Raw genomic sequence first — 25490 nt, forward strand, 5'->3', positions numbered from 1 at the left:
CTTTATTTATTTAAATGACCACCGTCCTTCTAAAACACTGAGCAATATATATATATATATATATATATATATATATATATATATATATATATATATATATATATATATATATTATAAGTAGTGTTGGTGTAAGAAAGGCGTGTCAAACCTTTTTTTTTTTTTCATGTGCTGAACCCTGTATGACCTAAATAATTTACTTGAAGTACCCCCTGAATTTTAAGCAATGCTGACTTGCCAATAAATATAAGGAAAACGTTTTCATTGTCATTTTTATATGATTCATTTATTAAATTTGTTATAAATTATTGTGGTAGCACTTTACAAAAAGTTACCATTCGTTAGCATTAGTTAATGCATTAGGTAGTATGAACTAACAATGAATAATACATTTTTTAAAGCATTTATTAATCTTTATTCATATTAGTTCACAAAAATACAATTATTCATTGTTAGTTCATGTTTGTTCATAGTGCATTAACTAATGTTAACATATACAACTTTTGATTTTAAAAATGTATTAGTGAATGTAAAATATAACATGAACAATACTTTTGTTTATACATTTTTGTTAATTGTTTGTACATGATAACTAATGTAGTTAACTAATGTTAACAAATGGAACCTTATTGTAAAGTGTTACCATTAATGTTTATAATTAGAATTTATTATTTAATAAATTACATTGGTTGCACTTTATTTTACAGTTTGTGTTCTTTCAGTATACTTACAGTGTACTTATCCAAGAAAGTACTGAGTAATATGCATGTACTTAATATGGGTTAAGGTTAGGGTTGGTGTTAGGTATAGGTATATTAGTACCTAGTAATTACTATAGTTGTTGTAATTATATTATACGTAAATGTAGAACAGTACTGTAAAATAAAGTGCTACCATTATATTACTTAGTAGTTTTTATCTTTTTTTTCTTAAAAATATAATATTTATGTATTTTGTAAAATTGTATTGTTTTAATTTTGCTTTGGCACACACTTAGTTTATTATTTAAAATATTTTTTTTATAAATTCACATTTATAATAAAAATGTATAAATTAATTAATTATGTTACTTTCATTAATTGTATTGTATTATTTAAAATAAATTAGTTATTTTATTCATTAAATTGTAACATTTAAAGATTCATCATTTAATGTGGCATTGGCATTCCTGTCACACCTGTCTCATTAATTTATTATTTAAAAATTAATTATTAGTATATATAATAATTAATAGTTATAATAATTTAATTAATAAAGTTAATTTGTTTATAAATTAACAATTAAAACGTATAATTTATTTAATGATGTTATATTCACTGTATTGTGTTACATTATTTAAAAATATATTTTATTATTATTTAAAAACGAATCACACCTATCACAAACCTCTTGCAGTTCCATCACAAGCCCCCTTGGTGCCCACTTTGAGAAACCCTGCTCTACATTAGTGTTATCATTAATTGCTTGTTTGTTTGTACTTATGGATTGTATGACTTGTGTGAATGTGTGTTAAAGTAAAGGTTCTATCTCTCTCTCTCTCTCTCTGTGTGTGTGTGTGTGTGCGCGCGTGTATGTGTGTGCGCGTGTGTGTGTGTGCAGGTATACGGTTCTCCTGAAGCAGAAAGAGGCTATGGAGGCACTGGAGGAATCTCTTCACAGAGAGAGGGAGAGTCTGAGAGAAGAAATTCACAAAAACACTCTTATCCTGGGGGAGAACCACAGTTTGAGGGAAGAGATAGACAGGTAAGAGACTTTTTAACAAAGCACCCTTACTAATAAGTTGTCAGTTAAACCCATGCACCAGGCTGAGAAGTATTCATGGTGAATATGTACTGCCCTCTGCTGACTGTAGTAGGAAATAGAAACAGCGATACAGAGCTCTGGCTTTCATGGATGCTCAGTACTGTATATCTGTGACCATATTAGTATTTACAGTTTAATAGCAGCTTTTTTAAATCATTGATCTGATGTGTCCAATTTTGGAAGCAGATAATGTAGGGCATACACTTTATTCTCTGGTAAAAGTATCTTTTCTGCTGTGTCATAATGTTTTGGGCCTGAAATATGCAGGCAAAACCTTATAGATTTATTTTGTTAGCCATCATTTTAGTTATTGGCAACTAACTACAATAATTATTTTACAATAAAACAAATTAATATAACTATCAGCTCTACGAATCAGGCAAAATTACAATGATGGTGCGCATCTCTGCTGGTTTTTATAAGAATTGGATTGACAGAATACATTTATACTCCTAAAATATAATTTAAATAGCACTCGGGTTCAATATAGAGAAAATAATTACATAAGTAAACTAGCTTAAAGACTGAATTTTACTGTAACTGTGACTCTGTTTCTATACCTGTAGACTGTCGCAGACGCACACACATTTGAGGCAGGAGTATGACAGCCTTCAGTTGCAGACAAAAGAACTGAAGACATCCCTGAACGAATCTCAACTGGAACTGAACCGCTGGCAGGCGCGATATGACCAGCTGAAAGAGAAGCATCAGGGCCTGGACATCTCTATGACCAAACTAGACAACCACTGTGAGGTGAGAGAGAATGGAAATAACAGCTGGTAAAAGGATTTTAAGCAAGCAGCCTCTGCAGAGAGAGCCCAAGGCTATGCTGTCTTCAACTAGAATATTGTCTGCATTGTAATTAGCTTAATTATTCCATCACCATGTTTTCTCCATTTAACATATAAACAACCCTCAGCTCTGGAGCGAAAAGATAATTGTATTAAATCAGAGTGCTGAACATTCATTTTTTTTTGTGTGTGTTTTTGTAATTGTATTAATCCAAGACTTTATCGATGTTGTAGTAAGGCCCCGGCATTCTCATGGAAAAGTTCTACTTCGTTCTTCGCTCTGAGCCAAAAAGAAGTTCGAAACAGCTGAGCAAGGTTAAACTGTTTGCGAACATTCAGACACCATCTACGCCGCTGGTGGAGGCATTTAAATATTAGGATGTGCAAGACTATATGTAAAACCTTAACTAATGTGATATTAATATGTGTTATCAAAGACTTCATGCCTCATTTTATGAGTAGAATTCACACAACTTGTTTTAATCACTAGATGATGATTTAAAGTAATATATATGCAGTAGATAATGCGTAACTTGTCATGTTTACATTTTTAATTCATGGCGCTAGTGCACTAACACTCTATATGCGGCTATAATATGTGCAGATTAAACTCTGTTATTGTATTTTATGATGACACTGATACTACTGCAAAGATGGGTGTATAAAGCAGTGTTTATGGTCAGAATACAGACAAAAGAATGATGATAAGAGAGTCATATCTCACTTTGGGTAGATGTGTGAATGGCTTTTCGGCTGCAGAAGGCACATGAGTGAAGCAGCATATCAAACAACAGACTGAATGGGCACTTAGGAGTATTTGAGTTGATTGCATTTGTAGACTTCTTAAACAAAAAAATCACATGACATATTCTTGGAAAATGTATATACTTGAACGATCAAGCAGTTGTAGGTAAGTTTCGCAGGCTCACTAATAACTGCACACCGATGTGTTCATGATGACTGATCTTAACTGACTGAACCGGAAATAGCTGTCGACCTCAAAGTGGGTTACACTAACCAACGACGTGGGCCAGTGGCAGTAAGGTGTTTAGCAGCCGGTAAGTAGTTTTTCCTGAAAGTTCATGCTGGCGAGCTGTTATGAACCACCAAAACAAACTCAAAAACACCTTAGTTTTGGCCAGATTTTGTTCTGAATGAGGTTACACCTGTTCATTGTTCGATTTCGTATGCAGGGGCCTTAATAGATTGTAGTTACCCACTGTAAGAGGTCTCTCTCTCTCTCAATTTAGCTGCTGACTCGTCTGAAAGGTAACTTGGAGGAGGAAAACCATCATCTTCTCAGTCAGATCCAGATGCTCAGCCAGCAAAACCAGACCCTGCTGGAGAGAACCATGGAGAGCAAAGAACTCTATCATGAAGAACAGAAACAGTACATGTGAGCAGCGTGCAAGAGAGAAAAAGAACATATTTTAAGCATGATACTAGTGGTCCAAATTCCTTGATTCCACCACCTCATTGCTACTGATTCCTCTTGCAGTGATAAGCTGAATTCATTAAGACGACAAAAGGAGAAATTGGAGGAGAAGATCATGGACCAGTACAAGTTTTATGACCCGACTCCTAAAAAGTGAGCTCATCTGCAACATAGGCCAATTATTTTATTTAAGACACTGAAAATCAGAGTTTTTCACTCTTTCTATGGGCTGTGAGGATGTGTTGACATTTGTTTCCATTTTCGTTTATCATACAGGAGCCGGCAGTGGGTAGGAGCTAAAACAATAGCAAAACTGATCAAGCCCAAGAAAGAAAATTCTCGGGAGCGGGTGGACGGTCCACGTGAGAGGATCCGGAATGCTCCTGACATCCCCCTTCCAGAAATCCCTACAGCCATTGACTGTCCTGAGAGTGCCCCACCCACCCCTCCTCCACCACTTCCCCCCAGACAGACACGCCTCAGTCTGGACTCCATGGACAATCACTCCACAGAGGAGAACCACATACTGTCTCCCACACTCTCACCTGCCCTCAACAGCCGAGGTGAGTTCTGCTGACACAGGGCTAGTTCACTTCATTTATGTGAACTAGTTCTTTTACATGAACTATCCGAACAAACTGACTCACTAAAATGAATTGGAGTTCCCAATGCTTAATATAAGTGACTCGTTTAACTGGTTCATTTACGTTTAGTTAACTACTCCCCAACAATGTATCATGAATAGTAGTTCAATTCCACAAATTAGGCTGTATTACTTCCATACTTCCAATTGCAATCCGTATTCAAGTCCACATTAACCATAGTCCAGACCCCCCGTTTTCAAGTGAACTAAGGCGCGGTTCCTTGTTGTGCATTCGAGTTCGGAAGACTGTTCGCACTAACCGAACGAATCAAACTCTTGAAGTCCGGTTTGTGCCAAAAGCTCTAGTGTGAACAAATCCTTAGATAGTTTGAGTTTTTGAGTTTCTATGATTGTCACAGAAAAGAAAGGCCACTGTCACACAGACATGTTTTATTTTGATAACTAGATTTAGTGTTGTGTCAGCTGTCTATCCAGTCCACTAGGGGGGCACCCTGTGACTCTTTTTTTCAGGGTTACTTTAATTAAGTCCTTCATTTCCTATCAAATCTTCAAAGGAAGCTTGGGGCCTTCATTCTTCATGAATCATAAATGTAACCATTTCTCATACATCTCTGAATCATCATTTCTTCTCTTCCACTGATCCTTCTCTCTCTCCCTGTCTGTGTATCTGTCTGTACATTAACCCTTACACACTCCAGCCCCTCCAGCAGCGAAGCGGTTTCGCTTTTTCCGGAGCAAAAGTCAGGAGAAAATACGCGTACAGGGGACGCCACCTTCTCGACGATCCATTACCAGACACCTACGCTTCTGGTCCTCCTCTGACAACCTTGTCCCCTGCCCTCCCTGTGAGCCCTTTTCGCACATTGGCCATTTCTGACACCTCACTATTTTCATAATCATCACAGTGCCCATAACAATGCCTTTCCCCATCATTACCTTAATTCCCATATACAAGTACTCATTACATTGCTTTCACTTTTAAATTCTTTTTTTTTTTTTATATATAAGGTGACCTTGAAATTTCTCATATTAGGCACCAACAAAGCAACAAATGAACACTCAGAACTGAATGCTTAAGAAATTAATACCCCAGGCTCACAGTACTCAATCTAGATGTGAAGCCACACACATCAGACACTGTCCAACTCTAATAAATGGTCTGGGGTTGGGGGGGGCTCTGGGACCAGGCTGCGGGACTCTGAATGCAACCCTGCAGTAAGTAACTGTGTATTAATGAGGCTGGAATGCAGCCAGCTTTGCTCTTGCCATGAGAAATGTGTGGCTCACTATGTGTGCACTGCAAAAAAAAATATTTTCTTAATTATTAATTTTGTCGGGTTTTACAGTAAAAAAAAATAAAATAAACATCCTTAAAATAACATAAATTAACTTGAATTTTATTCAGTCTTGACTTTTTACAGTAAATATATCAAAAAATCCATAATCAGTATTCTTTTTAGTTTAACAGTAAAATACTCTCTCTAGACATCCTTAATCAGCATTTTTTGCCTTGTTTTCTGAAATATTGAAAAGGTAATAAAAGTGTATTTTTATTTCTGGAATTGTTCTTGTTTTGAAACTGTTTAAACCTCACAAAATTTTGTTCGATTTATGTAAAAAAAAAAAAAAAAAAATACTATACCATTGGGGTAAGATGTTTTTATTTTAGGTTTTGATTTATGCATAGATTCACGTAAATAAAAAAAACATGGAAATAGAAATAATTAAAAATGCTATGCTTAATGTTATGCTTAATAATAGTAAATTAAATTGGGGTTTTTTTTAATTTTATTTTTTTTACTAAATTTTGTTAGACTTTTTCTTAAATCACAGCAAAATTTTCAGTGAGGTAAGAAAAAAACTTAATTCAGGATTCTCTAAAAACTAGTCTCATTATCTTATAGAATTTTGCTTTTCAAATAATTTTTTCTTGGTTTTAGGATGTTTAGAATTTTTTACTGGAACACTTGACAGAAATAGTAATTAAGAAAATGCTTCTTTGCAGTTTGTTTGATGTTGTAAGCACTGAATAAGGCAGGAGGTGACAGAACACAGCTAGTCAATAGTAATCAAATTAAGTGCATGCATACAGAGAGCGATTGAAGGAGGAAGACAGAAGAGACAAGTTATTCAGATAGTCAGATAAAAGATGGAGAATTTATGCTTTGTGCTTTGTGATGTGTGGCTTGTGAAGTTACTTCATTGTAAAGTTTGCTCAAATATGTTCTAGTTATGACACACCACACTTCCATCAACTTTGTCAACATTATTTGCATTTTTAACATCTACCACTTCATGTCCACCATGTAACACGTGTTCATGTGCATGCAATTACCCCAGTGGGAATGTGCATCTGTGTTGGTGCTGGGCAATATTTACTATTTTCACAATATATTTGCAAAGATTTAGCTGGTAAAATTAAATTTAGCAATATTGTTATTATCAGGATTTTGTTAATATCAAATGTTAAATTCATTTTATTGCTGTTTCGTAAAGACTGTGTCATTGCACAAGAATATCGATCATTTGTTGACTTTTCACAAGTATGAGAGAGTTTAAAGGCATCACTAATTTAAACTTCATTAGAAAAAATAGTTTGAGTTTGTAAATTCAATTAGTTGAACTTTAAAAACTCAAGTTAACAATTAATTTGCATTAATCTTTCAAAAATGTTTATCAAACTCCACGTAGCATTGTTCATCTATTAAAATGTTTTAATAATAAACAGAAGTTTTTACCTATATATATATATATATATATATATATATATATATATATTAGTTTATAGATATGAAAATTATTAAATATTATTATTCTGTGTTCATTTAGTGGAATACATTGTGGAATACGTATGTTTGATTGGATTTTTACTGTGTTTTAAGGCTTGCATTAAACATTTTACTTAGCAACAGTGACTGTTTGGTTGAAAGGATGGTTCTCTGATTGAAAAACCCTTTAAGCCATTTGGCTTAAATAAATTGCATACAAATCAAGATATGTATTAAATATTGTGAAATGGCTTCAAAATGTTGAGATAAAATTTTATTTGCCATATCGCTCAGCCCTGGTCAGTGTACATGCAGGTCACAGTCACTAGATCTGCCAGAGATGCATTGATTTATGCCATAGCATTTTCATGCAGTGTGCATCACTGATTAATTGCATGTTTGTGGGTGGGAGCATGTGACCGTATATCCCATAATGACAGCTTGTAGGAGAGCATCTTTTAAAGAGATTTCTTAATTGAACAGCTGTTCAGTGAGAATAAAATGATTTGGTTTTTAGGATGATACCACAGGATTTGTATCAAAAGCAAGATGAAAAAGCCCAGAGGCTGTTAGAGAAGGCATTACCTTTATGTAGTGTAGAAAACTATAAAAGCATGCTATTTTTGAACTCAACCGCAACAGAGTGGAGTAAAAGTAAAAACTATGTGACAAATACATATCTGTGCAAATTAAGGGAAAAACTGAAAATCTGCAAAACCCGTGATAATTTTAGCTCTTTACTCTGAAATTACGTGCCTTGTTACATGTTTCACTGCACTTTCCCAGTGAAATGTCCAGCTGGGGGCGCCAAAAGTTAGTGAAATGGTTTTGTAATCGGACAAGGTTTTTAAGGTGAATATTAGATGGAGGTTTTAATGAGTAAAACATATATCCCTAACCATTAACCTAAACCTAACCAATAGTGTTCAAAAAGCAAATGAGAGGTAACCAAAACAGACATCCTTACCCTAAACCAACACCTAAACCTAACCGATAGTGTCCAAAAGCAAAATAAGAAATGAACATATTTTCTGAAGCATCCACGTAATTTTTTGTTGCTTCAATAATACTTTTGTCTCATGTGTCAGCTTGCAAATTTGGTTGGGCTGGGTCTTCTGAGTTCAAAGTCCATCACTCTATGAGGTGAGCTACCGCACAAGCTAATCACGTTGGAATAAGTGTGTACATTTTGGTGAGTCTGTAATACAAGCGTTAAAATGTGTCGTTTTTCAAATGATGCGTTATTGTAAACATGTTTCCATATCATAACATAGAAGTGTGTGAGTAAAAGTGTGCAAAATACATGTTTATAAAGTCATAATCAGCCATTGTAGTCATGATATGTGTGAAAGTGAATAAAACACACAGTTGTTGAATCGCACCTCTAGCATTACTTTCACCAGGAAACTGTGGCAAAATGTAGAACGTGGCACGTGAAAGTCAGTTTGCAAAAATGTACTTAAAGAGTAACGTTCATTCTATGAGACTAGGTTGCCAAAGGTGCAGGAAACCTCCAAGCTTTTCAGTTTTCAGATAATTATGTGAAATTAATATTTTGCTGTATTGAAATAAGTGATTAGGACAAGAACATTTTACTCAAAATAAAGACAGGGCGATGTTCGAATCTGGTGTGTGACATTTCACCGTCTTGTTCCCATCATTAAAAATGGCAAAAGGCCAAGAAATCATCAAGAATTATTTTTTTATGATTTTTTTAGTTTATGCAGTTATGGAAACTCGTTCACCTTCCTATATGATTTAGATTTAATTTCTAATAAAGAGAATCAGATGGAGCATCACAATATCCCAGCTGGTGTTTTGAGTTTGCCGCAGCAGTGAAGCTTAAAGGAATGTTCTAGGTTCAATACAAGTTAAGGTTTATCGACTGCATCTGTAGCATGCTATTGATTACCAAAGAAAATTATTTTGATGTGTCCCTCAGTTTGTAAAGGCAAAAAAAAAAAGAAAATCATGATTACAGTTATGCACTTATATTGGAAGTCTATGGGGTAGGACAATGTTATCATGAGACTAGCATGGTACAAATGGAATCGCTTACTAACCTTGTCTGTGCGGAGGTGTAGCCAGTCTTTCATCTCTTGTCATGACTATGTGAAGCCACTAAACCCTGTAAATTTCACAGGATAATAATACTTTATTGTTCGAATTCTCTGAAATTTTCTTTCCATCAGATTTCACAGTCACCACCATCCAAAAACATACGTAACTAAACAAACAGACAAGTACATTACATTAGTACGACATCACATCCTCACACATTATTACAACTCAATTATTACAGTACCAGAAAGGGAGATGACGTAACTTGTACATAACCTGGACCTAACTCCACCCACAAAAATATTACATTGGTAACTCATAGCCAGAAGTTAATCATCCTAGAAAAGTAGTCTCACTCCTTAAAGGACCATTTAGGGATAATAGCTCAAATAACACATTTTTGTTCAAAAGAATTTGTATTAGCGCTTTAGCAAAAATATGAACTTCACATTTCTGCTTTTGAACCCTCCAGAATGCCTTGCCACATAGACTTCCATTGCAAGCCCCATAGACTTTCTGTTTAAAGGGAAATTTCACATTTATTTTCTGAGGTTATATACCGTGGATACTGGCTATAAATTCTAACTTGTGTTGAACACAGAGCATTCCAATAAGAGTGTCTTAATGGCGTGGAAAACCCACCAGTTTCCTGCTTGAGTGTTTTTTGCAGTCGTTACCTCTTTCTAACACCTGCCTTTGCTTTTGCTCTAACACATTATCCCACGCAGCTGCCCACAGCATCACTGGAGCCCAGCAGCAGCAGCGCTTGCCCTACAGACGTAAATACCCCTCTGTATACACTCCCAGACATTAACCTTTTCTCTTTATTATTTTTTAAGTGTTCAGTGACAGTGGAGGGTCCAGAGGCAGAGAGGCTTATCGCTCAGTAGCGGGCAGTAGTGAGAGCATGAACGGGCATGAGGAGCTGGTCCGGTGGAGGGGCCGACAGACAGGAGCCACCTGTTCAACTCCACTGAGCCGCAACTCTCACAATGCATCAAGCTGCTTCTCCTCTTCCAGCTTGCGGCTGGGGCACAGAATAAAGGGTAACGCTAAATTTTGCTGTTCATTACATGTCAGTGGCCTTGAGCCTCATATCATAAGCCATGTTCATTCTGTCTTGCATGATAATACATTTTCTTCTCCTCAGAGTCAAGTCAGTTTTATATGTACAGTGCTTTTAACAACACGCATCCTTTCAAAGCAGCTTTATAGAAAATTAAGTAGTAACAGAAAATGATGCTGTGATGTCAAGTCCTCATTGTGTGGTTTAACTGAATAACAAAATTAATGTCTTAAAAATTATTGTTTTTAGGCCCCCAATGATCAAGCTAAATGTGACTGTGACAGAACACAAAACTCCATAAGATAATATTAATTTAAGTTAATTTATGCAGAAAAATAGCCTTGGGAGAAACCAGGCTCAGCTAGCACGAATAGCATGAATATAATGGCAATATTAGTTATCCATGTGTAGTACAAGTCTTGTTTTATGTAAATAAACTGAGTAGATCAGTGATTTATCTGTTGGGATTGGAGAAGAAAGCTTCTACTGTCTAAAAGATTTTGAAATTACAGTAAGCAAAATTTGTCTGGCCCACATTTGGGCCGCATACTTGACTTAGTTCTGGCCCAGAATACGCCTGGGTCCTCGGCCCTGATCTGGCCCACACACCGTAAAGTGAGCAGAAATAATGGGTGTGGACCAGATCTGGCCCATGCACTATTATGAGTAGAAATGTTTTTGTGGACCAGATTTGGGCCAGAGATTGATAAATTAATGATTTCAGCCTACATGTGGCCCACAGTGTGTAAACTGAAGGAGGAACTGGTTTTGACCAGATGTGGCCCATAGAAAGGTCATATTATTGAACTTATAGTTCAGATGTGGCCTGAGAATGCCCAGCTTGACCTCATTAATATACGTAGCTATTTGTACCTTAATATTTGTAACATTTAAACTTACATGTTTTTATGTTTGGATAGACACTAAAACGTACAATATGGACGTTTGAAAGCATCTAAAACGTAAACATTTTTACGTATTTACAGCTTTAGAAACGTAAAATATTGACGAATCCATTACAACTACAGTACTGTGCAAAAGTCTTTGGCACATATGATGTTTCACAAAAGCATTTGTCTTAAGATGGTTATTTATATCTTCAACTTTGGTGTGTCAATAGGAAATATAAATGTTAGACTCCCAAACATTACTTTTGCAAATAGAAAAGATTAGAATAGAAGAACAGGGAGCCCTGCAACAGATGTTATGGCCCCCACAAAGTCCCCCACCAAACATCGTGTCTGTCTGAGATTATATATAGAGACAGAAGCAATTGAGACAGCCTAAATAGATAGAAGAACAGTGGTGAATTCTCCAAGAAGCTTGGAACATCCTATCTGCCAACAACCAAGAAAAACTGTGTCTAGGTGTACCTAGGAGAATTGGTGCTGTTTTAAAGGCAAGGTTGGTCACACCGAATATTGATTTAGCTTTTTTATGTTTACTGGACTTTGTATGACATTAAGTGATAAATGAAAACTATTTATGGCATTATTTTTGAAGACATCCTCACTATGCAACATTTTTCACAACTGCCTAAAACTTTTGCACAGTACTGTATATTTCAATGGATGAATCGATTATAAATATATTTGAACATTTTTACTGTTTTATAGATATTTTAGATCTCTTAACCCTACCCCAACCTCTAAACATAACCATATTTCAACAATATAAAAACATGCAACAAGTAGATTAATGTACAGTAGCAATACTTTTTGTTACAGTATATTAATTTATACAGGTGCATCTCAATAAATTAGAATGTCGTGGAAAAGTTCATTTATTTCAGTAATTCGACTCAAATTGTAAAACTCGTGTATTAAATAAATTCAATGCACACAGACTGAAGTAGTTTAAGTCTTTGGTTCTTTTAATTGTGATGATTTTGTTGATCTCAAAAAATTAGAATATGGTGACATGCCAATCAGCTAATCAACTCAAAACACCTGCAAAGGTTTCCTGAGCCTTCAAAATGGTCTCTCAGTTTGGTTCACTAGGCTACACAATCATGGGGAAGACTGCTGATCTGACAGTTGTCCAGAAGACAATCATTGACACCCTTCACAAGGAGGGTAAGCCACAAACATTAATTGCCAAAGAAGCTGGCTGTTCACAGATTGCTGTATCCAAGCATGTTAACAGAAAGTTGAGTGGAAGGAAAAAATGTGGAAGAAAAAGATGCACAACCAACCGAGAGAACCGCAGCCTTATGATTGTCAAGCAAAATCGATTCAAGAATTTGGGTGAACTTCACAAGGAATGGACTGAGGCTGGGGTCAAGGCATCAAGACACAGACATGTCAAGGAATTTGGCTACAGTTGTCGTATTCCTCTTGTTAAGCCACTCCTGAACCACAGACAACGTCAGAGGCATCTTACCTGGGCTAAGGAGAAGAAGAACTGGACTGTTGCCCAGTGGTCCAAAGTCCTCTTTTCAGATGAGAGCAAGTTTTGTATTTCATTTGGAAACCAAGGTCCTAGAGTCTGGAGGAAGGGTGGAGAAGCTCATAGCCCAAGTTGCTTGAAGTCCAGTGTTAAGTTTCCACAGTCTGTGATGATTTGGGGTGCAATGTCATCTGCTGGTGTTGGTCCATTGTGTTTTTTGAAAACCAAAGTCACTGCACCCGTTTACCAAGAAATTTTGGAGCACTTCATGCTTCCTTCTGCTGACCAGCTTTTTAAAGATGCTGATTTCATTTTCCAGCAGGATTTGGCACCTGCCCACACTGCCAAAAGCACCAAAAGTTGGTTAAATGACCATGGTGTTGGTGTGCTTGACTGGCCAGCAAACTCACCAGACCTGAACCCCATAGAGAATCTATGGGGTATTGTCAAGAGGAAGATGAGAAACAAGAGACCAAAAAATGCAGATGAGCTGAAGGCCACTGTCAAAGAAACCTGGGCTTCCATACCACCTCAGCAGTGCCACAAACTGATCACCTCCATGCCACGCCGAATTGAGGCAGTAATTAAAGCAAAAAGGAGCCCCTACCAAGTATTGAGTACATATACAGTAAATGAACATACTTTCCAGAAGGCCAACAATTCACTAAAAATGTTTTTTTTTTTATTGGTTTTATGATGTATTCTAATTTTTTTGAGATAGTGAATTGGTGGGTTTTTGTTAAATGTGAGCCAAAATCATCACAATTAAAAGAACCAAAGACTTAAACTACTTCAGTCTGTGTGCATTGAATTTATTTAATACACGAGTTTCACAATTTGAGTTGAATTACTGAAATAAATGAACTTTTCCACGACATTCTAATTTATTGATATGCACCTGTATATATTTTACAGCCGCTAATCCCACATCTACTCCTAAACCTAACCAGAACCATTTATTAAGCAAATAAAACACATAACAGGCAGATAAATGTAACCACTATAATTTATTCCGAAAAATGGCAAAATTCAGTACAAAAGTAGTCCAAAGGGCGACGCGCTGCATCATATGTGCTCCCTGATGGCATACAATAGCATTGTGTGAGGTGGAGAGTAGAATTTAAATTATTAATCGCTGTAAATCTTCTCCTGATGCACTTCATAACGGCGCTGTCTCATTCAAACATGTACATCTCGGTATACGGCATGTCGCAAACGGCCACGAGACACTTGAGAGCCAATGAGCATTTGACATCACTGCCATAAAACCGCTGGTCGTAATGCTTGAGGTGGTAATTTTTGAATTTTGAAAACGAAACCAACACATGTTGACGGTTACAGCGGGCGCGACGTCACTGCAGCAGAGATCGCTGAAGACGGAGATCGCTGAATAAAAGGCTTGAATTTGGGTCTGTTCTTCACAGAAAGCAGTCTGAAGATTTGGATTATAGCCAACAAATTTATGGATTAATTCTATTATTGTTTTATGCTGCTTTTTGTGGTTTATTTAGTTTTTTGGCATATTCTGAAAATTCCTTTTGTGTCCCATGGCAAACAAAAATAAAATTAAATGCTTAATAAATGTTTAAACGATTACAGAGTTTTTATTCATTTTAATATTTTAAAGTGTAGTTTAATAGGTTAAAGTGATATAATCCTTTAAAACATTATGAGGCAGCAGAAATCACACAGAACTGAAAGAAACCATTTAAATATAATATTATGATGTCAGCTGCATTAAATAAATGTGATGGCATTTAACTTATCTCATTGATTATAAATTAAATCTAATCAGCTAATTAATTATATGAATTATTCAATATTAATCAATTCAAACAGTACATGTAAACATCTGTATGTTTCTATAGGTGTTAATACGTAAAATGATGACGTTTAGATGCTATCAATACCTCAGTATTGAATGTTTCTGTGTCAATGCAAAAGTACGAGAATGTACGATTGCTGGAACCAAACTTTACTTAAGAATACATACAGATTCTCATGAGATCATGTCGAAATGCCACATGGATGTTAATTGGGTTGTCATATTCAGTGGTCGACCGATAGGCCGATACAATGCCGATATACACTACCGGTCAAAAGTTTTGAAACACTTGACTGAAATGTTTCTCATGATCTTAAAAATCTTTTGATCTGAAGGCGTATGCTTAAATGTTTGAAATTCGTTTTGTAGACAAAAATATAATTGTGCCACCATATTAATTTATTTCATTATAAAACAAAAATGTTATTAATTAAAAAAAAAAAAAGTTTTTGAAATGTATGACTTGGACCAAATAATAAAGAAAAGCAGCCAATAAGTGCCCAACATAGATGGGAACTCCTTCAATACTGTTTAAAAAGCAACCCAGGGTGATACCTCAAGAAGTTGGTTGAGAAAATGTCAAGAGTACATGTCTGCAAATTCTAGGCAAAGGGTGACTACTTTGAAGATGCTAAAATATAACACAGTTTTGATTTATTTTGGATTTTGTTTAGTCACAACATAATTCCCATAGTTTCATATATGCTATTACATAGTTTTGATGACTTTACTATTATTCCAAAATGTGAAAAAAAATTATAATAAAGAATGAGTAAGTGTTTCAAAACTTTTGACCAGTAGTGTATAACACAATTTAATATAGTAAATAACATAAACATAAAATTGCTTAAAAAAAAAAAAAAAAACTCTCATTTAGCACCATATTTACTCAATTTCACACAAAACTTTAACTTTGTATAAAAAAAAAAGAATCTAAAAAAATAATACTGTATTATAAATGGTAGATAGGATTATGATATCTGTTTAGTCATCAAATTTTAGTAATTTATTTGTACATGAAGAAATTGTTAATATATTAGGAAGAAGGAAATAACAGTACACACAGTAGTTCAGCAACCATGGCTGGCATGTCCACGTTAGGAATCGCATTTTCTCAAAAAAATTCTGAATCAAACCAACTGTAAAGTGCATGGTGAATAAGACGTTTACTTACAGCATACGTGAAGCGCTTTTACTTTGAAGTTGCACACACACGCTCGTGCGGATCCAGCGCGAGTAGCAGCAATCTCCTGACATTTTAAACGGCCTGGATCACCTGCTTGGGTTGACATGGCGTGACTGTCATGATTTGTGAATCAGAGGAACTTTTGGTCCTGATTCTGAAGTTTTTGATTCTGGCTGATAGAATACAGGCTTCAGAGGAAGATATTAGATGAGTGCTCGACGGGAAGAAAACTCTGGATTTTTGTGAGGTTCGTGAATTACATGTTTAAACAAGATATCTGCATATTTGCAAATGGTTTATAATAAAAGTTTAATTGATATTTGCCTTTTATCATCAGAAAAGAAAGTTAAAGGTGACAGGGAACTGTTGAGAAGAGGCTGATAGAATACGTGCTTCAGAGGTAAATAAATGAGCGCTCCACAGGATGCTGGATCTGCTCAAGTTGTGTGAGGTTTGCTTATTACATCTTTTTGAACGAGATATGCACATATTTGCAGACGGTATATGATTAGTTTTATTGATATTTTCCTTTTTATCATTAGACAAGACAGTTAAAAATTACAGGGAACTGTTGAGGAGAGAGAGGCAGAATGAAACAGGCAAGCACTTTAACATTATCATCTCAAACGCATCTGTCGTGGCTCTGAAATGTGGACCATTTAAATGACACTTTGTTGCACACCGGTTTATTAATGTAGTAACACGATAGCACGGAACAACAAAGCGAACTGTGACTGGTCGTTTACATGTCTCAGTCGCTTCACATGCAAGCAGGTGATTCTCGGTGCCCTCAAGAAACAAATCGGCCAAACGGGAAAAAGTATCGGCCAATGCGATTTAAAAAAAAAAAAAAAAAAAAAAACATTAAAAATCAGAATATCGGCCGATTTATCGGCCTCTGCGACATATCGGTCGGCCACTAGTCGAATGAATGATTTTTATTATTGTTGAAGTTCATGTGTTGTCAATACAGAGAAGTGCAGAACAGTTTAAATGAATGATTTTTATTTTTGTTGAAGTTCATGAGTTGTCAATACAGAGAAGTGCAAAACATTTTAAAGGGTTAGTTCACCCCTAAATGAAAATTCTCCCATCATTGACTCACCCTGATGCCATCCCAGATGTGTGTGACTTACTTTCTTCTGCTGAACACAAACAAAGATTTTTAGAAGAATATCTCAGCACTGTAGGTCCATACAATGCAAGTGAATGGTGGCCAGAACTGAGAAGGTCCAAAAATGACATAAGAAAACATAGAAGTAATCCATAAGACCCCAGTGGTTAAATCCATGTCTTTAGAAGTGATACGATAGGTGTGGGTGAGAAACACACTCTAAATCTACACTTTAACTTTCACTTTTACATCTGAAAGTGAAAGTTAATGTGGAGATTTAGTGTAAAAAAAGGACTTAAATATTGATCTGTTTCTCAAAAGCCTACACTAGCCTACACATTTTTATTTGTCCACTATGTTTTTCTGTCCAAAATGTAAGGTTTAGAGACTGAACACATCTATATGTAACTGTATAATTATTATCTTGTCTTAATAGAGACACTTTGATTCATTGATGTGTAGAAGCAGTCATCAGCATGTAATAATCATTAATGTATGAATTAAATAAAGGCTATATATTTCTCTGTCCCTCTGTGATATACGTGACAGAGTATAAGACATGTTATATAAAAATACAATTTTAATCCCAAATCAAATTGAAGAAATAGGACTGTATGTGTTCTCCAACAGAATCAAATGAATTTAAAAAACATATGATAGTCATCATCCATACCAAACAAATTCACTCCAAATACTCAGCAACCTCTCATATTCTTTAGGAGACTAAAATCACAGATCCTCAAAAGTTATTAGTACACTATACTGTACTACTAATAAATATATAAAAAATGTTTAAGGCAATAGAATCATTATTGCACTCTCACTTTATATTTACAAATAACACTACATACTGTACATGCAGAATAAAATGTTTGCATTAAAAACATCCAGTATATCATGGCTCATAATGTTTTATATCTATTAAAACATGGATTTAATCCAATACATAATGACATAGTAGATGAAATACACTACGTCACTGTGCTACAGTCCACACAAGGACCTCTTGAACGAGACGGCAACAAACAAGCTAGCTAATATAACCCTGCTCGTGGAAAGTCGTCATTGTACAAAGTTAGATAGCTAACTAAAATTAATATGTTGTAATTTAAGGAATGTTTTTCTAAAGATACACAACAACAGAAGGTGTAACAGTCTCCAGGACTGAAGGGGTTTTCTAATGTTGTGTTCTTTCTCCTAACAGGCTATCACAGCTAACATAGATATAGAAAATTACTTTCCACTTGACAGTTAAAACTAGACTGGAAACTGCACGTAAAGTACCATGACTTACCTTTTTTGCAACTAATTTTAATCCTCTGGAAAAAGAAGAGACAGGTTATACTTGCTGCATCCACACCAAGCAGGATCCGAGTGTCAAAGATAGCTGGGCTCTGCGAGTATGAACTGCCAAAACCGTCAGTCAGCTGTGTTACGTAATTTTAACAGTGGGCCACTTGTGACTTATTGGACTCAGGCCACAAGTAGATATACACAACTACACCGAGTATGGATCTGCATTGTAGAACTGCATTCAGCCGAGATTGGCCCACATGGGAAAAGCCACCTGTCAGCCAGGTGTGTACAGTCGGCACGGCTCTAGGCAGTGATGTTGGCATTGAACCGATAGTGCCACATTTCTGCCGGAATCAGCGCAAATGTGTTTGCTATCTGATAAGTTTAATTAAAAGAATGTTGCTGGTTCAATACAAGTTAAGCTCAATTGATAGCATTTGTGGCATAATGTTGATTACCACCAAAAATAATTTAGACTCATCCCTTGTTTATTAAAATAGCAGAGATCGCAGTTACAGTAAGGCACTTACAGTGAAAGTGAATGGGGCCAGTCCATAAATGTAAAAAAATAAATGTTAATGTTGTGCAATTAAGTATATAAAAAACTTTTTAAAATTATTATTAGTAGTAATATTATTTATTATTATTATTATCATTATTATTATTATTATTATTATTAGTGTTTTCCTACCATCAGAGCAATTCAAGCTTAAAGTACATGTAACTTGTTTTTACGAGCCACGTCAGCAAGGGGCAGTCAGCGTGCCTCAACAATTTTCACAAGCAGCGGAGCCACAGAAAGAGAGCCAGTCACACAGGACACTTTTCTTGACAGCTAGACAGAGTACAACAGAATGCAGGGATCTTGAGCAGCAATTTTCAAGGTTTTAGTTACTTTTAACTTGACACAGTGTCCTAAAACACAGTGTTTGTGAAGCTGAAAACCAGTGAGGTGTTCCAAAAGCATCCATCTGATGTTCATGTACATAGACCAATAATTAAAAATAGCAAGAACACGTTCAGTGAGAACAGCACGGATTAACGCACTCAATTGCAAAATGAATTACTGTCGACTGTAGGCTTATATTCCACGATATGGGAATAAAACAAACAATATATTGACTGTGGAGCTCCAAAACTGACACAAAACAATCATGAAAGAACAAAAGTAGTCAGTATTTTCCAATCTTCTGAACCCATAATATATGCATGAGTGCTTCAACTTAAACAACACTGACCCTCTCAATGACTTATGCATCCCAGCCAAAAAACCCTTAACCCATTTTATCAAGTCACTTTCAGTGTAATAACAAAGCGTTCACTCTAAATCAATGTTTATTTTCAAACTCTTTAAGCTATCTCCAAAATCTTCTGCACTGCATAAACAAGCAGAAATATTCGCACAGAAGCGCACAGGAAGACTGCAGTAGCCGGAAGCCCCAACGTGTCCCATAATGACACTCTCTTAAGGAGAGTGTCTTTAAATAGGTTATCAGAATTGTGCAAATATTTTTTTTTTAGCTGTGCTTACTTTAACTACTGCTCATAATTAGGGTTTGGGATTTGAACATAACCCAAATTCCAATTATTAAACTTAACATATAACTTGTCCCGCATCAAATCATGTGACTTGTTGAGAAAGGTGTTCTTATTTTTTGCCTGGTAGGTGATAAAAAAAAGGCAAAACAGCCTGTAGACTTGCATTAAAGAGGGGACCTAAGCCAAAACAAGGAACCAAAATTTTATTGAGTCCTGAGGTGGGCTCATTTGATTTGGGCCAATAAACAACCACTTTGCAAGCACCTAGCCAGACCTTGGCAACCACCCAGGACACCCTCTCATTGTGGCAGAGTTTTGCATGGGCAAGCAGTACTCTAACTTTTTTGTTTAAATGCGAAAACCTGGTATAGTCTACAAAATGATATGGTATAATTTGCCTGTAGAACAGATTAGAAAGTTCAGAAGTTATTGCTGTATGCATTACCTGTATGCAGTGTTGCACAAATAGAGATTTTTTATTTGTTTTTGCATAGAAACCACAGAGCAGTTATGTGCTGCAGTTATGACACCCTTATTTTTCAAAAATACTTTGAAATGTTGTACTAAGCATTTAATAGCACCCACATTTGGTAGAGGATGTTGCAAGATGTAAACTTTCTGAAGTCTGCAAATTGTAGCCACAAGCAAAAATGAAATGAATTGAGAATACATGTACTCACACATGCAGTGGAATTCAAGCCTCAATCAACTTCTGAACAGTTCTCTTTTTTTTTTTCTTACTTTTTTTCTAATTTGATAAAGTATTTACCTGCATAACAATTTGAGTGAAACGGTTGAATTGATAAAAATAAATATATAAAAATGTTCTGAAAAAAAAAAAAATCTAATATTCAGACATTTTTCTTTTGCTTTAACAAGAGCATGCATCTGAGCTGGCTTGGACTCAATTTGGCCTGGTCTATGTTATCCCAGCTTGATTTGAGAATGTTCCAATGAGCATCTTGTGTGCTTCAATGGAAACAAGAAAATCTGACCTTTTGTACACCAGAGTTAACATGGTTAATGTCACAAATTAGTTAATTTGATTAGTGCAGAATCTTATTTTATGATATAGCATCTTGAATATTTTGTATTTATTCTACGTCATAACGTCATAGTTTCTTTAAATATTTCCATTTCTAAAACTTTTCTCATTTTAGGCTTCAATTAAATTACGAATTCTGGATTTTCAGAGACTTTTGAACCCCACTGTACAAGTTCCCATTGTGGGGCCACACTCTGACGTGCTCTCTCTTATTTGTAGGTTTAGTCTCCGAGGAGGACTTGCGCCATCATTCCCTAGATGCTGGCTTTTGCAGTGGTGTCCATAGAAACACAGGTAAGAGAATTTACTAAATCAATACATGTTGCCTTAACAGCCTCAGCTCACTCATTGTGGCTAAACTAGTTGTGTTCCCTCTTGCACAGGCCACCGGCCCAGCTCTGCTGAATTCAGCCGCAACACTTCCAGCAGCAATTCCCCCGTCAGTTCTAAGGGTATGTGTGGGCACTGCCTGTTACAATACGTATGAGTAATCTGTTAGTCTACCTAGCAAGAGTCATTTCATTAGCCACCTATGGAAAATGCTACCCACACATACATATTGTTTCTTTCCTAAGCTCTGTAGGGACTATATTTGTTTCTAAGAGTGACTAGAACATTTGCATGGCTCGTCCATGATAAAACTGCATTAGGACAGTGGTCAGTTCCACCAGTTCAGTCATCAAATGAACCCAGTTTACAGACATGTCACCATATTTCAGCATGGTGTCAACTATGCTGTCTAACATTTTGAGACATTCCATTCATATACATATCAGTGGGAGACATCGTAATGCTAAATGTGCCATTTTACAATACAACTGTGGTCAGATTTTATTGCTTATTTGACATTTTATTTTTACATAATATTAACCAGTAGTCTTTATAGATGTCAGTCGCTCCCCATTCAAGTATATTGGTGCCGTACATGAAAATGGCTGCGCGGGGGCATTACCAGTAAGGCCGCAAATCTGACTTGTCTTCAGCAATATTCCAGGCTCAATACAAGTTAAATTCAATCATCAAATCAAATCAAATCACTTTATTGTCACATAGCCATATACACAAGTGCAATGGTGTATGAAATTCTTGGGTGCAGTTCCGATCAACATAGCAGTCGTGACAGTGATGAGACATATACCAATTTACAATAACATCAAATTAACACAGCACAATTTAAACATCTGATATACACATAATTACACTCAACAGTATACAAATAATAACATACACTGTACAGTATACAATACGCACTATATAGATACACATTATTCAATAAAAATAAAAAATAGAAATATATAAAAAAAGTATATATACAGGTGCATCTCAATAAATTAGAATGTCGTGGAAAAGTTCATTTATTTCAGTAATTCAACTCAAATTGTGAAACTCGTGTATTAAATAAGTTCAATGCACACAGACTGAAGTAGTTTAAGTCTTTGGTTCTTTTAATTGTGATGATTTTGTCTCACATTTAACAAAAACCCACCAATTCACTATTTCAAAAAATTAGAATACATCATAAGACCAATAAAAAAAACATTTTTAGTGAATTGTTGGCCTTCTGGAAAGTATGTTCATTTACTGTATATGTACTCAATACTTGGTAGGGGCTCCTTTTTGCTTTAATTACTGCCTCAATTCGGTGTGGCATGGAGGTGATCAGTTTGTGGCACTGCTGAGGTGGTATGGAAGCCCAGGTTTCTTTGACAGTGGCCTTCAGCTCATCTGCATTTTTTGGTCTCTTGTTTCTCATTTTCCTCTTGACAATACCCCATAGATTCTCTATGGGGTTCAGGTCTGGTGAGTTTGCTGGCCAGTCAAGCACACCAACACCATGGTCATTTAACCAACTTTTGGTGCTTTTGGCAGTGTGGGCAGGTGCCAAATCCTGCTGGAAAATGAAATCAGCATCTTTAAAAAGCTGGTCAGCAGAAGGAAGCATGAAGTGCTCCAAAATTTCTTGGTAAACGGGTGCAGTGACTTTGGTTTTCAAAAAACACAATGGACCAACACCAGCAGATGACATTGCACCCCAAATCATCACAGACTGTGGAAACTTAACACTGGACTTCAAGCAACTTTGGCTATGAGCTTCTCCACCCTTCCTCCAGACTCTAGGACCTTGGTTTCCAAATGAAACACAAAACTTGCTCTCATCTGAAAAGAGGACTTTGGACCACTGGGCAACAGTCCAGTTCTTCTTCTCCTTAGCCCAGGTAAGACGCCTCTGACGTTGTCTGTGGTTCAGGAGTGGCTTAACAAGAGGAATACGACAACTGTAGCCAAATTCCTTAACATGTCTGTGTGTGGTGGCTCTTGATGCCTTGACCCCAGCCTCAGTCCATTCCTTGTGAAGTTCACCCAAATTCTTGAATCGATTTTGCTTGACAATCCTCATAAGGCTGCGGTTCTCTCGGTTGGTTGTGCATCTTTTTCTTCCACACTTTTTCCTTCCACTCAACTTTCTGTTAACATGCTTGGATACAGCACTCTGTGAACAGCCAGCTTCTTTGGCAATGAATGTTTGTGGCTTACCCTCCTTGTGAAGGGTGTCAGATCAGCAGTCTTCCCCATGATTGTGTAGCCCAGTGAACCAAACTGAGAGACCATTTTGAAGGCTCAGGAAACCTTTGCAGGTGTTTTGAGTTGATTAGCTGATTGGCATGTCACCATATTCTAATTTTTTGAGACAGTGAATTGGTGGGTTTTTGTTAAATGTGAGCCAAAATCATCACAATTAAAAGAACCAAAGACTTAAACTACTTCAGTCTATGTGCATTGAATCCACGACATTCTAATTTATTGAGATGCACCTGTATATAGAATGTACAGTATTGTACTGTATTGACATTCAGGCTGTCGGTTGATAGTCAGTTGTTAAGAGAGAACATAATATAATAATAATAATATAATTTATGACAGTCCGGTGTGAGATATAAGAGTAAGAGAAATAAAGTGCAGTGCTGATGTATTTTGATCGTGGGAGATCAAGAGTTCAAAAGTCTGATTTCTTGGGGGAAGAAGCTATCATGGAGTCGGCTGGTGCAGGTCCTGATGCTGCGATACCGCCTACCTGATGGTAGCAGTGAGAACAGCCCATGGCTCGGGTGGCTAGAGTCTCTGATGATCCTCCAAGCTTTTTTCACACACCGCCTTGTATATATTTCCTGGAGGGAGGGAAGCTCACCTCCGATGATGTGTCTGGCAGTTCGCACCACCCTTTGCAGTGCTTTGTGGTTGTGGGCGGTGCTATTGCCGTACCAGGCGGAGATGCAGCCAGTCAGGATGCTCTCCACAGTGCAGGTGTAGAACCGTGTGAGGATGTGGCGGTTCATTCCAAACTTCCTCAGCTGTCTCAGGAAGAAGAGGCGCTGATGAGCCTTCTTCACAACGACTTCAGTGTGGATGGACAATGTGAGTTCCTCAATGATGTGGACACCCAGGAACTTGAAGCTGCTGACTCTCTCCACTGGTGCTCCATTGATGGTGATGGGACTGTGTTCTCTGTCTTTTCTTCTGAAGTCCACCACAAGCTCCTTTGTCTTACTGACGTTGAGGAAAGAGGTTATGCTCCTGACACCAATGTGTCAGAGTGTGCACCTCCTCTCTGTAGGCCGTTTCATCATTGTCAGTGATCAGACCTACCACCATCGTGTCATCAGCAAACTTAATGATGGCATTGGAGCTATGTGTTGCCACACAGTCATGTGTGTACAAGGAATACAGTAGTGGGCTGAGAACACAGCCCTGTGGGGCTCCAGTGTTGAGGGTCAGTGATGAGGAGATGTTGCTGCCTATTCTAACCACCTGGCGTCTGCTTGACAGGAAGTCCAGGATCCAGCTGCACAGCGAGCTGTTTAAGCCCAGAGCCCGGAGTTTCTCATCTAGCTTGGAGGGCACTATGGTGTTGAATGCTGAGCTGTAGTCTACAAACAGCATTCTCACATAAGTGTTCTTTTTTTCCAGGTGGGAGAGAGCAGTGTGTATTGTAGATGCAATGGCATCATCAGTGGAGCGGTTGTTGCGGTAAGCAAACTGCAGCGGGTCAAGATTGAGTGGCAATACAGAGCAGATGTAATCTCTGATTAGTCTCTCAAAACATTTGCTGATGATGGGGGTCAAAGCAACAGGACGCCAGTCATTTAAACAAGTTATTTCTGATTGTTTTGGAACAGGCACAATGGTGGATGTTTTAAAGCATGTGGGGACTACAGACAAAGAGAGGGAAAGGTTGAAAATGTCCGTAAAAACACCAGCCAGCTGGTTCGCGCACGCTCTGATGACGCGGCCCGGAATGCCGTCTGGGCCAGCGGCTTTGCGGATATTCACCCGTCGGAAGGATCGGGTTACATCCGCTACAGAGACGGAGAGTGAACTAACCTCTGTAGCTTCAGCCGCGAGAGCTCTCTCCGCGAGGGCGGTGTTATTATCCTCGAAACGAGCATAAAAAGTATTTAGCTCATCCGATAGAGAGGCAGTGGTGTTCATGGCGGAGTTTTTATTCCCTTTAAAGTCCGTGATGATGTTAATTCCCTGCCACATGCTTCTAGAGTTGGTGGTGTTAAACTGTCC

At 36.9% G+C, this 25490-nt stretch overlaps 1 protein-coding gene across 2 annotated transcripts in view; it reads left to right on the forward strand.

Moving 5' to 3' along the window:
• Positions 1-25490, forward strand: part of LOC127411293 (protein Daple-like) — a 106129-nt gene that overhangs the window by 65256 nt on the left and 15383 nt on the right. The window contains exons 21-29 of one of the 2 annotated variants that reach the window (XM_051646766.1): positions 1597-1740; positions 2367-2553; positions 3842-3987; positions 4090-4179; positions 4303-4589; positions 5329-5475; positions 10299-10505; positions 21138-21212; positions 21302-21370. In XM_051646766.1, the coding sequence (XP_051502726.1) occupies positions 1597-1740; positions 2367-2553; positions 3842-3987; positions 4090-4179; positions 4303-4589; positions 5329-5475; positions 10299-10505; positions 21138-21212; positions 21302-21370 (1352 nt within the window). The remainder of the gene's footprint in view (positions 1-1596; positions 1741-2366; positions 2554-3841; positions 3988-4089; positions 4180-4302; positions 4590-5328; positions 5476-10298; positions 10506-21137; positions 21213-21301; positions 21371-25490) is intronic. The other variant, XM_051646767.1, reaches the window with a different exon arrangement.

The sequence above is a fragment of the Myxocyprinus asiaticus genome, chromosome 20 (genome assembly GCF_019703515.2).
Source record: "Myxocyprinus asiaticus isolate MX2 ecotype Aquarium Trade chromosome 20, UBuf_Myxa_2, whole genome shotgun sequence".
Classification (NCBI taxonomy): Eukaryota; Metazoa; Chordata; class Actinopteri; order Cypriniformes; family Catostomidae; genus Myxocyprinus; species Myxocyprinus asiaticus.